Source organism: Quercus suber, unplaced genomic scaffold (genome assembly GCF_002906115.3).
Source record: "Quercus suber isolate HL8 unplaced genomic scaffold, Cork oak 2.0 scaffold_65, whole genome shotgun sequence".
In the NCBI taxonomy this organism is placed as follows: domain Eukaryota; kingdom Viridiplantae; phylum Streptophyta; class Magnoliopsida; order Fagales; family Fagaceae; genus Quercus; species Quercus suber.
In genome coordinates, this window is record NW_027069530.1 from 106142 (window position 1) to 122226 (window position 16085).

Sequence of the window (16085 nt, forward strand, 5' to 3'; positions counted from 1 at the left end):
AGTTATTGGAAATTGGAAACCTCTCTCTCTCTCTCATTTATCAAATAAGACTTCTATTTATTTTAATAAGGAACAGGTGGCCTACAATGCTTGCCTAAATTCTTGGAAATTTCTTCCAATCTGGTTGTTCAGACTCTCCCACCGTCTACAAGTTGACACTATTGCACTGACTAAAACTATGCTTTAAGTTAAATGATTAGGTAGAAAGGTATTATATCATGGAGAAATCTTATTGGTCAATGATTAGGAAATAAGTGAAAGCAATAGGAACTTCAAGGTAAAGCTGGGCATGACATGCAATTTTAACGTAGTCACGTGGGACAGGAGGTATTTGAAAATTAGACTGAGATTCTTGAGAGTGATTCACAAACAAATTGAATGGTTTCTTAATAGGCACAGTTGCTCGATTGGTGGAACATTCTATCTAAAGTCTTAAACAGACTAAACCCCCAATTAATTTTCCAAAATATCTTTGTTGTGAGATTTGGATTTGATTGTGGGAATCGCATTTGTTAAGACTGCATTGAGCCTTTGAGCACAGATTAATCAGCAGTAATAATAAACTATGCCAATGATCCTATGTATTGGTTTCAACTATTTGATTCATAACCATTATCTTATTATGTCATTGGTTCGGTTAACATGGGGCCAACCAATTAAGGCTTTTAATTATATAGAATCTCCATGAATGTTGCTAGAAGGGTTTGATAAGGATAAGTTCGAGTAAATAAATCTAGGGAAGTTTGAAGGAATTAAAAATTAAAAAAAAAAAAAAAAAATAAATAAATCTAGGGAAGTTTGAAGGAATTAAAAAAAAAAAAAAAAAAAAAAGTGGAAACTCATAGAAAATGATCGATGGCTAATGAAGTCATCCATGACGCATGCTAGTGAATGGCACGTGCGGTGTAGCAGCTAGCCATGCACCAAATCCCACCTTATACATACAATCATGCACTAACTAGAAGCAATAGTTTTCCTTATATATTATAACATTACAAAGATTTTTTAATTGCATTATGAGTTATATGGTATGATTGGCATTAACATATAGGCATATAGCCCAAGATGGTCATATTACATAGAGTTAATATAATGTTAGTGTTGTAGCAACAATCATTTTAGAGCTAAAGATGGGGTTTTTTCTTTTTTTATTGTCACCATCATTATTATCAATCTAGAGCCAATCATCCTCGTTTCACTTCCTAATTCCCATCATTTCCTAATAAGGTAAAGTCCAAATGATGGGTTAATATGTCAAGATCCATAATGCAAATGTAGTTAGTAGTAGTGTCAACTCATCAAAGAAAAATAAGTTAGTACTAGTATCCATACTCTTAACTCCATCCGTCGGCTCCAATGATTACAAAGTTAATGATAAGCTTCACTTCACTTTAAAACTAGATTGGATCATTGGAGCAGTAACTAATAATTTCCCGCTTATGTAGTTTCCTTTGCAGGCAAAATCTAGAACAAAGGAGTTCTCAAAGTAAATTGAATAAAATTTTGAGTTCCTAAACTAAATCTATGAAGCACCTTTCATAAACATTGCCACGGAAATGAGAGCAACATAGGTGATTACAAAAGAGATAAGTATTTCCAGGGACAGAACTAGGATTCAAACTTTTGAGGAGGCAAAGTTCTTTGTTCTTAGATTCTAAAAAATTGGAATATCAATACTAAAGGTTGACAAAGTTGCATTATTAGCATTAATTTATTAATTATTATTCATATTTTTTCATTTGAAAAATTTTTAATAATAGGATTTTATAATAAAAAATTTTCCAAGTCAATTGACACGTCTTAATATTTTCAAAGTCTAACTAATGTGTGGATGAAGCGATCAATATGTAGCATAGGAGTTGTCTTTATGGCTATGAGGGTGGAGTCACTTGAGAGGGGCATAGAACTCTTAAGTGAGAAAGAGAAATTGGGTAAAGGTTATTGGGTTTTTGTGATTTTTTTTTTTTTTGGGCTACGATTGTAATTAATTTGTTGTTATTGTTTTTGCTTAAATCGGATTTATGATTTGTCCAAAGATTTTTCTTATTATTTGAATATGTGCATTTTTTTTATATAGATTTTGCTTGTTATCTATTTGTTGGATTTCTTGGATCAATTTGTAAATTTTTTGGAGAAGGGGGCCAAGTATATAAATTTAAGAGCCAAAATTAAAATTCTTTTTGTTAATACACATACTAGTACATAGACCCCACTCAATGAAATTTTTTTTATATAGATTTTGCTTGTTATCTATTTGTTGGATTTCTTGGATCAATTTGTAAATTTTTTGGAGAAGGGGGCCAAGTATATAAATTTAAGAGCCAAAATTAAAATTCTTTTTGTTAATACACATACTAGTACATAGACCCCACTCAATGAAAGTGGAAGCACGTAACGATGTCATTTCAATTTCATTATAACGAAATGGTAACTAAACTTGTAGGTACTAAGGACCACGCCATTCTTTATTTCAATTCTAGTTGTCAACATTGTTAAAAAGATCCAAAAGCAAAGCGACGTAGCCACGTTTACCAAGTCATAGAAATCGGCCATGGACAATTGCATATCATAGCTTTTTGGGGAGAGAGATCTGACTTGCCAACCAAAAGAGAGCCCCATGACACAGATTATGATACGAAAAGGTCATGCAAATTGCCAAAAATAACTGTCATTTCCAAAAACAATTTTAGTTCTCATTCATTGAATAATACTCTTTCTTTTCTTTATTTATTTATAGTAGGGCGTTAGGTTATTTCTTCTTGCACCTTACAAATTAAGAATCAAACCCATGTGTTCTCTAAATTAACCACATTATCGTCATACATATTACGCATTATCTTATATCATTGATCATAGCTAGATAAGGTATTATATATATATATATATACATATATATATAGAAAACATTTACTAGTCAAAAGACTCAAAACCCATTTTTCAGGGAAAAAAAAAAACAGTGTGTTCGGGAGATCATCAAACCAACCCCATCAAAATGGGTCAATATTTCGTTTAAAAAATGTGTTTAGAGACATGTTAGACGTTGAAATTTATGGTTATGTGCATGGAGTTTAAGCCGGAGAAGGCAAATAAGTGAAAGGGAAACAATAATATAAAGAGTTGTAAACTTGTAATGAAGAAGAAAACAATTGTGTAAGGTTAAGGTCTCCCCTAAGAATAGGAAATAAAAAATACTTAAAATTAGTAAGACCTGCTACGAAACACGAGGCAACTACCTACCAACCATAGTAGATAAGTTTGGGAAAGGTTTTGATTGGATATGGAGCTTTGAATTGTAAGCATCATGGTAATTTTTGGAAAAGAAAAAAATTAAAAAAAAGAAAACTTACGAAGGAGATTATAAACAATTCTATGCTCGTTGATGGATCACGGAACCGATAATCTAGTAGATGCCATTGCACACGTACGTACCCTTTTGGAGTGGAATTCCATATGGATATGGATGTATTTGACTCCAGTAATCATGAGCCAAATGGGCCCTTAAAAGTTTGATTTTGCTTGTAGCTTACACTTAATGTTTTAACAAATCATATGAGTCATGTCAGCTTTACATGGATTGGGAACTCTAACTTGCCTTTCTTTACTTTATTGTTGTTTCTTTGACTAACCTCAAATTCATTCTCTCTCTCTCTCAAATAAACAAAGAATGAAAAATGACTATTTAAATAATATTAAATGTAGAATAGATAATTTGATGTGGATGTTTTTAAAAAGTAGTTGTGTAAAATAAAAAAATAAAAAAGTTATTATGCTAAAATAAATATAAATTTTTGCATAAATTGATGCGAATGCTCATATCTACTTATTATGCATTGTGTGTGTCAAAGGCAAAGCAAACTTGGGTCTAGTATTTCAGTGCACTGGGCTTGTTACAATGTTGACACTCGCTCACTTTTTGCTTTTGTAGAAGTTATTCCAAGTACCTTTTATATTTCAAAATTTCATTTTCTTGAATTTTATTTTCCTAAGATTATAAAAATACTCTTAATTCTACAAATCTTGTAACAACAGCCGAATCTCCTCTTTTAATTCTACTCTTAATCCAAACCTCCCACTTTTATTACGGTAAAAATGCCACTAACCTGTAAGGCTGTAAGATTATTAGTAATATTTCAATACTTCATGATGTCTTTGCTCAGGTTTGTCGAGCCAAGCAGAACCCAGTTTCAGGGGATACCAAAATGACTATCAAAATACTTCGGCCAAAGTGAGCTTGGGAAGCAATAATTGCGCTCCGGAGCTGTTACAGCGTTACTTCAATGATTTTCGTCTAAAGTCGAGCTGTTACAGTGTTACTTCAACTCCATAATTACCATGGTGAGTAAAAATCGGGTAACGATTTCTAATAAGTAATAATGTGCTATCAGAATTCAATATAAAGTTATAAACCAAACTACATGCCATAACAAAAGTAACACTGAATTCTTAACTCTGAATTTCTTTCCTTAGAAAGAACACTTTTTTTACTTTGATTTAAGTATTAGACATACCCAACTGGTATTTCTCTCTCTCTTTTTTCATTTTTTTTTTTCATGCTAAGTGTGTTTATTGTCCATATCTGCTATACAATTAAACTGTTTCATAGGTCATGCTTAGCTTTTATTGGAATATTCTTGAAATTTTCCTTCACGATTCCATCTAGATAATACTTTCCACAATTCACAGTGCATTGGTTTATTCTTTATGGAAGTATGCAAAGGGGAGTCCGGTTTCTAACTTCTTCATGGAATCCCAATCAACTTTGTTTTGATAGTCAGAAGAACTAGTTAAGGAAGAGAAATGTAAGATTGAGTACATGAAAATTGAAACCATGGATTTGATTGTTGGCACTTGGCAGACATGTAGAATAATAATTGACTGGGTTATGGTACTATATAATTTCCTGGAACAAGATAAGATTCTATTCAAGAGTGAATGTACCATTTGAAAAAAAGTAAAAAACACCACCACAAGAGAAGTTATACTACTTTATTTCACTTGGTGGATATTTTAATGCTTAAATGTATTGATCTCAATCCCTCCAATTTTGATACTTTTTTTTAGTACTTTAATAAACACGTGACCTAAGATTTTTCTTGTTTTTATTAATCATACCCTATAAGCTTTAGGATTGATTTTTTTAAGAAGGTTTTAGGATTGATTCAATAATACATTTTTCACCTATAAGCTATTAGCAAATTACTAACTAATGTTGTCATGTGATATTCACTTTACTTATAAATTGCTAAGAGCATTATAATCCATTTGACACATCTTGGTGTTTCTAATAGAGACATTTAGAATTTAAATTTCTCTTTTCTGACTATCGAATTATATATATAAACTTATAAATTAATGAAGAATGAACGCATGTCCCGTATATTTATATTCATTTGTTTATAGTAGAGTTTTTTTTACCATATATTTATATTCATTTGTTTATAAGTCAAGATGAATATCATTTGACATAATTTTCTTTGAAATTTTTTTCAGGCAAATTACATATACCCCACCTCTATGATATACCCTCAAAGCATGGAACTACTACGTGGCTTATTTAGTGACACTTATCTTATGGTTTACTTTATAAGGCATGCCTTCTTTGTGGTTTGCTTAGTGCATTCCATCTAAAAAATTTAGCTTTTAGCAACTCAAAACATTACTTTATTTATTTTAACAACTCACTTTATAATACACCCTACAATAAAAGTTTTATATTAACATTCAACACATTAAAATAATATAAATAATATAAAAAAATAATATATCTAGCACAATAAATAATAACCACAACACTGCTTCCGCCGCCTCCACCACCACCATGGCAACCACAATCCACTGCAAAACAAAAAACTCAAAACAAAACCACCGCCACAACAACAACCACAATGACAACCACCGTCATCAACAACTCACCACAAAATCCATTAAGAATTGAGCAACACGGCCAAGAAATCCAAACAAAAAAAAAACCCAGCAACTCCACCAAGAAATCCACCATTACAGTCATTGTCGCTGAGAAAAACCCAGTACCAGACTGAGAAAAACACACTTAACCAAACCCAGGAAACACAACCAAAACCCACTAGCTCCAGCAACCTAAACCCATGAATCTACTAGTACTGCCAACCCAAAGCCACGAATCCACTTGCACTAGCAACCAAAACCCACTAGCATCGGCAACCCACGATTCCGATCTCACCACAACATCAATGCCCACGAATCTAATCTCACCTCAACGTCGATGCCCACAATTCGATTTCACATGGGTTGAGGTTGGAGCCGAGAGGAGAGAGTAGAGAGTAAAGGAGAAGTGAGAGAGCAAGAGGAAAGAAAAGAAAGAAAATAGACCTTTTATGCATGTGAAGTGATTTGTGAGCGTATGGGGAATAAAAAATGGTTTTTTGGGTATACCTTCCAGCCATTGTTGCAATTAGTTAAAATTTTTTCGGTTGGCCTCTTTTGCTTTGGTGTGTATTTTTGGTGTTTTGGTTGCTAAAATGACTATTTAATCATTTTAGCAACCTTATTATGAGTGCTCTTATGTGGCATTTTTGCCAACTGTGATGAAATTTGATGATGTTGAGAATGATCAAAGAATTGAAAGTAAAAAAAAATTGTTCAACCATCACATTTTTGGTTCTCTTTTTAACTTCCTCCTTCAATCCTCACTTGGGTTTTGTATATATTTACAAGACATAACCTTTAAGGTAAAACAATCTTCTTCTTTTTTTTCTTTAATTTTTTTCCCAATGGGTGTTGTTTTTCCAATGGGTGTTGTTGGCATTGACTACATCATTGAATTCCACTAAAAGTAGCCAAAATGCCCTATAAAGCAAACCACAAATATAGTAAGTGTTACAAAATAAAACACATAATAACTCCATATTTTAAAGGTATATCTACTAGTATATCACATGTTCAATAAATAAAAAAACTAATATATCACATGGGCGATGGGTGTTCTGCAATTTGCCCCCTTCTTTTTTTGAATGGTTTTGATACTTTTTAAATAATTATTAACAGTATAATGGATGAAAAATGGTCTAATCAAACAAATCCTAACGTACAAGGGCATAATTATAGGCTATTTGTACCACTGTGGCAGAAGGGTGTACTTAAACCGAATATAGATCAAATTGTAATTAAAAGAATAAAGAAGAAGAACTTGTTATTTAAAATTATAAACTGAAAGTGTAATGTATATATATAGGTATTTAATTTTTGCCAACTCGGTTTTCTGTGGATTACAAGACTCAATCGGCAGACTGAACCATCTACCTGTGTTTGTGGCATTATTATTTGTACTGCAGGTAAATAATTAAACAAGTTGGTTTTTTCAGATAATATCAAAGTCATTTCCATGTCATTGAGAATCTTCCAGGCATGGTCCTCGTGATTACCATATATATTATAGCACTACTACATATATAGTAGTTGGATGAGTGATCCGTTCAAATGTCTTTAGTCTTTATGGTTTAACAATTGCTAGTTAAAAAGTTCATTTTTGTAATCTAAAAGTACAATTTGTTATTATACAAGTTCATTTCTGATCAATGCTAAACTATTGGACTTGTTTATCATGAGATGCCTAGTTTATTATTATTTTATATATATATATATATTTAAAAACTACAAAGTAAACCATTTTGGTCACAAACTTGTTTTCAAAGCAAGCAATGCAGATAGCAGAGAGCGTCTATTCTAATTTCTGAAGGTGCAGCCAAGGTTGAGGATTGAGCTTTGGAGTCATTATACAATAAAAGTTGTTTGGAAAATTGCTCAAAAAAAAAAAAAAAGTAGTTTGGAAAAGAGTAACTGAGCATTTGCATCCAAAAAAAAAAAAAAACCTCAATTTTACACATTTAAACTCCAAAATTAACTATGTAAATTTACAAAGTTACTATAGTAACCATGTAAATTTACACTGATATTACTCATTTGAATTTAATTTTTTATTTTTTCTTTACATGTCTTGAAAATGAAGAAATAGAGTAAATGGTGATTGTTGTGTATAAAGAAAGAGAAAAAATTAAAAAATATATATTATAATGAACTATAGTTTAAAATAAATAATCTAAAGTGAGTATTTTTTTTTTATAAATGGTTATTTAAAAAAAAGGTAGATTCTTATATTAAATAAAGATAAATTTTTGCAGGAGTAAATGTGAATGCTTTAAACAAATCCATCCACTCGTCCAAAATTATGGCCTATGGCCCTTAATTTAACCAAAAAATTAGTGCAATAACATATAATTGACCAAATGTAGCAATAGACAGTCATTATTCAAGTTAAAAATGGCAGAAGGACAGTCTTTGGACACTAGCATACGTTCAACTACCATTACAGTACAGCTGTTATACACCTTCAACCAGTAGGTCCATAAAGAATTTAGTCCATCTTAGTCCTTTCAATTTCTTTAATATCTTCATATTTACATATATTCTAAGAAACCTTTTTTTAAAAAAATATTAATAATAATTTCTTGTTTTTATTTATGGTTGATCATAGTTTGCAATGAGTGGGACAGATTACGATTCATAATTTCACGTGCCAATCACGAGTACTTGCATGCAAGTTGTAAGCACCGGGTCCTCTCATACAGTAGGGGTCCACTTAAATTGTATGGAATATAAGTTAGGAATATATGTACCCCAAAAAAAATAAAAAACAATTACTGCAATGGCCAAATGCTTCCTAGGACAAATGCAATACTTATTTTTAACGTACAAAGAAAATAGTACATAATAATTATTAATCTCCTTTTGTACTATGTACCACTACCAATTACCATGTGTTCCCGACTTTTTAAAAATTTAAATAATTGATTGTTAAGATTTAGTTCAAAAAAAAGTTCAATTAAATTTAGTTAGTTTAATTGATAAAAATTTTATGGTCAAATAAAAGGTTTGAAGTTCAATTTTTACTTACATAAAAAACTAATTAGTGTCGTAGTCTAATGATAAATAACACAATCATTATGAAACTCTTTGTAAGTTTTATAAAACATTATATCAAAAATCACTTGATCAACCCAAAATTTTGGGAGTTGGCATGCTATGATTTGTGCTAATAAAAGTAATGTTATTAGTTAGCCAATGTAAAATTAATACTACTTTAATCATAACTTATCACGTTAATAATTATGAAAAATTATCATTTCACCATTTTTGAGGCCTGTTTGTTTTAAAGGTTCTTCAAAGTGTTTTAGGAAATCCCTATGTTTTTAAACCTATTTGGCTGATAAGGTCAAAAACATGATTGATAGATGGTTGACATCTTCAATTGCTTCTCAGGCTTTACTGCTTTAGTGTTCGCCCAAATTTGGTAGCAATTGATTGAAAGGAAAAAAATGCCATTTTAGTCAAAGTGTAAAAAAAAAAAAAAAACAATTACTGCAATGGCCAAATGCTTCCTAGGACAAATGCAATACTTATTTTTAACGTACAAAGAAAATAGTACATAATAATTATTAATCTCCTTTTGTACTATGTACCACTACCCATTACCACGTGTTCCCGACTTTTTAAAAATTTAAATAATTGATTGTTAAGGGAGCTTATTTAGTTCAATTAAATTTAGTTAGTTTAATTGATAAAAATTTTATGGTTAAATAAAAAGTTTGAAGTTCAATTTTTACTTACATAAAAAACTAATTAGTGTCGTAGTCTAATGATAAATAACACAATCATTATAAAATTCTTTGTAAGTTTTATAAAACATTATATCAAAAATCACTTGATCAACCCAAAATTTTGGGAGTTGGCATGCTATGATTTGTGCTAATAAAAGTAATGTTACTAGTTAGCCAATGTAAAATTAATAATACTTTAATCATAACTTATCACGTTAATAATTATGAAAAATTATCATTTCACCATTTTTGAGGCCTGTTTGTTTTAAAGGTTCTTCAAAGTGTTTTAGGAAATCCCTATGTTTTTAAACCTATTTGGCTGATAAGGTAAAAAACATGATTGATAGATGGTTGACATCTTCAATTGCTTTTCAGGCTTTACTGCTTTAGTGTTCGCCCAAATTTGGTAGCAATTGATTGAAAGGAAAAAAATGCCATTTTAGTCAAAGTGCTCTTTTACTTTTACTTTTTGAAATTATTATTTGCCCCTTATGTATGTACCATGACCATCACAAATTATTTATAAACCGTTCATTTTTATTTTTTGTTTAAAAAGAAAAAAAAATTTCTCAAATTTATCAGATTCTTGATATTACCATTTTCCTATAGCTTGATTATTGCAAACAGTATTGTTATGGACACATTAAATTATCACAATATTATCACAGTAGTTGTGGTGTCAACCCTCATAGATCAAAAGGAAACTAAATAAAATAGTAAAATATTAGTTAGGACTAATGACAACTAAAATAAGTGTGTTGTAAAAATGTGTAAACACTTTATTTTGTCCTTAGACTTTTTCTTGCACAAAATAAAAATTAGAAAGAAAAACTATTTACATATATAATTCTATATATTCTTTCTTTTTTCTTTTTTAAAAAAAAGTGTTTTTATTTTATTTCTTTCTTTTCCTTCCCTTCATCTGCACATAATTATAGAATACTTTTTTCCTCTTCCTCTCTCTTCCTACCTACATGTGCAACTAAACACAATGTTAGAACATTAACACCATGTGATAATCGTGATGCTATATGTGTATTTCATTGATGATAATTGTGCTCGGTTTTTGGTAATTTTTGTTTGCTCGTCTCCGACTTAACCCTTAGCATCGTCATTAGTGATAATTAGGAACCAAGATCAAAGAGCAAAGAAGGATGGATTTGAGTTGATCAGCCGATTTTGGGATTGTGATTGGAGGAAATTATTTTATTTCTTTCTTTTCCTTCCCTTCATCTGCACATAATTATAGAATACTTTTTTCCTCTTCCTCTCTCTTCCTACCTACATGTGCAACTAAACACAATGTTAGAACATTAACACCATGTGATAATCGTGATGCTATATGTGTATTTCATTGATGATAATTGTGCTCGGTTTTTGGTAATTTTTGTTTGCTCGTCTCCAACTTAACCCTTAGCATCGTCATTAGTGATAATTAGGAACCAAGATCAAAGAGCAAAGAAGGATGGATTTGAGTTGATCAGCCGATTTTGGGATTGTGATTGGGGGAAATGGTTGATCAAATTCATCTCAGGTTTTTTTTCTTTTTTCTTTTTTCTTTTTGTGTGGTGGTTTTGGGTTGATTTGATAGTTTTGGGTTTGTGTTGATTTTGGTGGTTTTTGGTAGTTTTGGATGGTGGTGGGTATGTGGTAGGGTGGTGGTGGTGGTAGGCTGTAAACACCAATTTTTTTATTAAAAAAAATTACTATAGGAGGTTTTCTTTTTTTAAAGGTTATTCTAATGTGTTAAATCTTAAATTAGTAAATGTGATGTAGGGTGTACTATTAAATAATGTGTTAAAATAAATAAAATAATATTTTGATGTTTCAAAGTAGCACTGTTTTTAAAATATCTGATGCCAATGCTTTTACTGTTGGGTGGCGATAGGAATGACTTTCATAATGAATGACTTTAACCATATTTTTGTTTTTGTGCCGGTGTTACAAATTTTTCAATGTGGAAAAGAAAATGAAATGGACAAATATTTTTTTTTTTGGGGGGATCAAAAGTGGCCATAATCATATATATTTTACTCAGAATTCAGAAAAGTGACCATAATCATGTACCTTAGATGATTATATGGCCCGAAATGATTAAACGAAGCTAAGTTTCAATTAATCTTAAAATTTCAAAGATGGACAAAAGATCAATAATTTCTAATGATGATCTGGGACTAATATGGATAAAAACGAAAAGAAAAATTGATTGACAACGAAATGAAGGGTTGTCTAAACCGCTAAAGCCCCCGTATTAAGGGAATCCAAGTCATTATTTTGAAACCAAAGAATAGAGACCAAATAAAAGGGAACCTTCGTCCATGTCAATTTCAACGTGAATTTCATTGTGGAAACTATCACGAGACGATAAATTGATGGATGAGAAATTGTCATGAGTATGTGGGGCAGTGACATTAAAGTTTAATACATGTATTACATACACAGACACCAAAAACAAAAAACCCAATTGAAATAAACCACTCTTTTGGTTCTATATCCTTTTTTTACAGTTATGGAAAATCAACAGCCTTCCATGAAATCAAGATTCAGACGTGTCTGTGTTTTCTGTGGGAGCAGCCCTGGAAAGAACCCTAGCTACCAGCTTGCTGCTACTCAACTTGGAAAACATCTGGTACTGTTTATAACTTTTAACAGTTAAACACCTCTCTTTGTTTTTTGTTGTGAAAGTGAAACCTTTTTGGTCTTTGAAATAAGTGAAAATATGAGGAACTATATATTCTAGTTCCTAAGTTTGATCTGTGATCTTACATATTTTTTCTAGAAGTGATTACAAAATTCAAGTAGTAACTGTTTGATAAGAGATATCAGTAGTATATGTTCGAAACAGAGTACTCTGTAGCTGAGTAAAACAGAGATCAGATACAGATTCCTCTGTTTTTTGTAACAAGATATTACTAACATCTGCTTCCTTGGATTGGATCCATTGGTGATGAATATTGGAAAAAAAAATTTAAAAGATAATTTTCCTCATTCAATCAAATACCATAATTTTTTTTTAATATATTTTTTTGTGGACAAAATGTAAGGGTTTTTGTTTGAATTAAACATGTGAGTTTGATAAGATAAGAACATTGCAGGTGGAAAGGAACATTGACTTGGTTTATGGAGGAGGAAGTATTGGCTTGATGGGTCTGGTGTCCCAAGCTGTCTATGATGGTGGTCGACACGTTCTGGGGTAAGTTTTAGCACGGGCACATGTTATCTATGTTGTGTGTGAGTGAACCAATCAAAAATATATTTTCTATTTTTTTTTTCTTAACGTCTGTGCCTAGAACTCTTAAGAATACTTGAGCAATCAAAAATGTATTTTGTCTTCCATAAAAAAAAAAAAAAGTATTATGTCAATAATCAACATTTCTTCTATTTTTTTTCCCATTTGCAGGGTAATTCCCACGACTCTCATGCCAAGAGAGGTAATTGAATTTCTTATCTTTTTTGTAAATATTTTTAAAAAAAATGTAACATATTTCTTGTAATTGGTAGAATGAATTCAATTTTTATTTTGTTAAAGAATTCTTAATTTTTTTCAATTATTAATCCAATTTTTAAAATTGTATTATGTGACCTACTCTACAAAAGTATGAAACTGTTTGCTTTGTGGGGAAAATTATTGTGTACTCTTGGAGTATCATAAATGCGTACTCATTCCTCTCACATGAATGGTAGGTCCCACTAATTAAATTTATAATGGGATCCACCATTTATGTGAGATGGGGGACTACGCATTTATAGTACCCTGGAAATACTTTACCTGCTGGTGATTAGTGAGACCCACCATTCATGTGAGAGGAGAGAATATGCATTTATGATACTCCGAAAATGCTTTCCCTAGGGACAAGAATCCATAAAGTATATTCAAGAAAAAATGGTATCCATAAATAAAATATAAATTAAAAAGAAATTCAAGATGCTACCAGCTTTAAATTAAACACTTATTAATTTCTTGTTCCAATAAATTATGTTTCAAACTTACACCAATCACATGTTCAAGCTCAATGAATTTGTAACTAATTTTAATTTTTAATTTGAGTATAATTTCAGATCACTGGAGAAACTGTCGGAGAAGTAAGAGCTGTATCAGGCATGCATCAACGCAAAGCCGAAATGGCCCGCCAAGCTGATGCATTTATTGCCTTGCCAGGTCTATATTTTTTCTGTAAATAAAATACTAATCAACATTTTTTATGCATACCAATCATTTTCAATGTACAATTATCCCTTTCCTTTCTTTTATGTGTACCATAATCTTCCAAAGATCATGAAATATCTTTTTAAAAATAAAAAATAAAATCAAGATATATCTTAAAGTTAGCTCTTCCCAAGATAACTGTAAGCATAACGATCAACCATCCGTCATATTATTAAATTCAATCAAAATTAAAATTGCTTGCAGGTGGATATGGCACCTTGGAAGAACTTTTGGAAGTGATCACTTGGGCTCAATTGGGAATCCATGAAAAACCGGTAACAGTTCAATTCTCTCTCATTACTTGACTATTTTTGAGTCTATTGCTGGATTAGATCTAGGACTACAAATTTTTTTGGTCACAATTTTAATGTAGTCTATCACTTTCACTTGTATGTACTATTTTTTTTTCTTCTCACCTCTTATAATTATAGCAAAGTTGTGGTCTTAGATTTTCTCCTAACAAAAAATAGTGATAAACAAAGTGATCAAAGTAAAAGTTTTATTTTTTTTCCTTTACTTTTTTGGAGGCCTACACTCCATAGAAACTATCTATCTTTAGTACATCCACCAAATTATTATTATTATTTTGACGAAAAAGCAACTCAACATCCACCGAATAAGTTAAATGTGATAATTTTTTCACTAAAGAGGAAAATATTAAATGATAAGTAAAAAAAAAAATGGGTCAGACTTAGGTTCAGTGTCCAGTATTACTGGACCCGTTAAGATGATGATGTGTGTCCTCTTTTAAACACATGTTACTATTTGATCGGTCAATGCACTGGACCTAAACCAAGTCCAAAAACAAATACAAAAAATACATAGTTCCACACTTCCACTTACCAAAAAAAAAAAAGAGTTTGCTTTGGGAATTAATTTGATTAATCAATAGCACTAAATACAAAATAAGAAAAATTAATGAATATCTTAAAAACATTGATTTAGAAACTTTTTATGGAAAAAGAAAAAATAATAGTTTTTTGTTATATTTTTTATAAAAATTATATTAAAATATTTCTAGAAATTGTCTATTAATAAATACTTTGAGACACCCCATTAACAATACCATACAAAATTTCATATCCATAATCCACAACCTGAGGTGGCACCCCAAAAAAAGTGCTATGAATCAACTTTTAAATACAAAAATAAAAAAAAATAAAAAAATAATGTTTTTTTTCTTCTTGCAGGTGGGCTTGTTGAACGTTGATGGTTACTATAACTCACTCCTATCATTCATAGACAACGCTGTAGATGAAGGTTTCATAACACCAGCTGCCCGTAACATCATCGTGTCTGCCCACACTGCCCATGAACTCATGTGCAAGCTCGAGGTACCATTTTTTTAAAAAAAATATTATTCCCTCAATCATATCTGTAATAATACGTGGCCGGCTCACGTGCAATGCTACAGTGGGCTCCAGTGTTTTTTTTTTTTAGTCAAAATGCAAATCAGATAATCTAAGCCGTCCTTTCTTGTTTTTTAATCAAACCAGAATTATGAGCCCAAGCATTCTGGGGTGGGCCCGAAGCTAAGTTGGGAGATGGAGCAACAATTGGGTTATGCAACAAAGTCGGATATTTCTCGTTGACCTAATCATCATTTACCTTCAAAAATATGTTGTAAAATAGTACAATATGATCAATGATTAATATTGGCCCTAGGTTTTTAGTTGATTTCTATAGTATACACATAACCATGTAGATGGGAGTTCCGCTCCAAAAAAAAAAAAAAATTAGGTAGTCTCGAAGCAGTGTTTCATGCTCTCACAAGTAAAGTCGGCTCTATACAAGAGTAAATTGCTATCACAGTTTTTTTAATTACCTGTGAATCACGCTTTGATTTTTATTTTATTTTTGGGAGACAATTTTATTTATTTATTTTTTCAGTTAGAATCTGACCTCAAATGTCAAGGCCTGTGATTTTAATACTACTATTACCATGTCGGTGTATATTACTTCTTTATCTATATTCTTCTTTCATGAATTGATGGGTTGTTAAAAGTTAGCTTTCAAGAAAAAGATATTGGTGAGGACTGAAAGAGATGTACCATTAAACCTACATTGAATCCAGCTGGAATGGAATAAGTATATGAAGAAACTTCGAAAGAAACATTGATCCTGAAAGTTTGCATGATAGGCAGGACTGGAGTACTTGATTTCACTTCATGTTTCTTGATTTCAAACATAAAGCATCATAAAGTCTCAAATTGCTCGTGAATTAAGGAATAATTAAAAATTATGAA

At 31.0% G+C, this 16085-nt stretch overlaps 1 protein-coding gene across 1 annotated transcript; it reads left to right on the forward strand.

Annotated features, from left to right (window-relative positions):
• The first annotated feature begins 12070 nt into the window (after positions 1-12070).
• Positions 12071-15809, forward strand: LOC112003914 (cytokinin riboside 5'-monophosphate phosphoribohydrolase LOG3). Its single transcript, XM_024036137.2, has 7 exons — positions 12071-12261; positions 12728-12825; positions 13033-13063; positions 13692-13791; positions 14044-14114; positions 15030-15173; positions 15336-15809. Exons 1-7 carry the CDS (start codon positions 12142-12144, stop codon positions 15429-15431), a joined length of 660 nt encoding a protein of 219 aa, XP_023891905.1. The 5' UTR covers positions 12071-12141; the 3' UTR covers positions 15432-15809.
• The last annotated feature ends 276 nt before the right edge of the window (positions 15810-16085 follow it).

Coding starts and splice junctions, on each gene's coding strand:
- LOC112003914 (XM_024036137.2), top strand. CDS start 12,142: ATGGAAAATCAACAGCCTTCCATGAAATCAAGATTCAGACGTGTCTGT. Junction 12,262..12,727: donor CTCAACTTGGAAAACATCTG/GTACTGTTTATA, acceptor AGAACATTGCAG/GTGGAAAGGAACATTGACTT. Junction 12,826..13,032: donor GGTGGTCGACACGTTCTGGG/GTAAGTTTTAGC, acceptor TCCCATTTGCAG/GGTAATTCCCACGACTCTCA.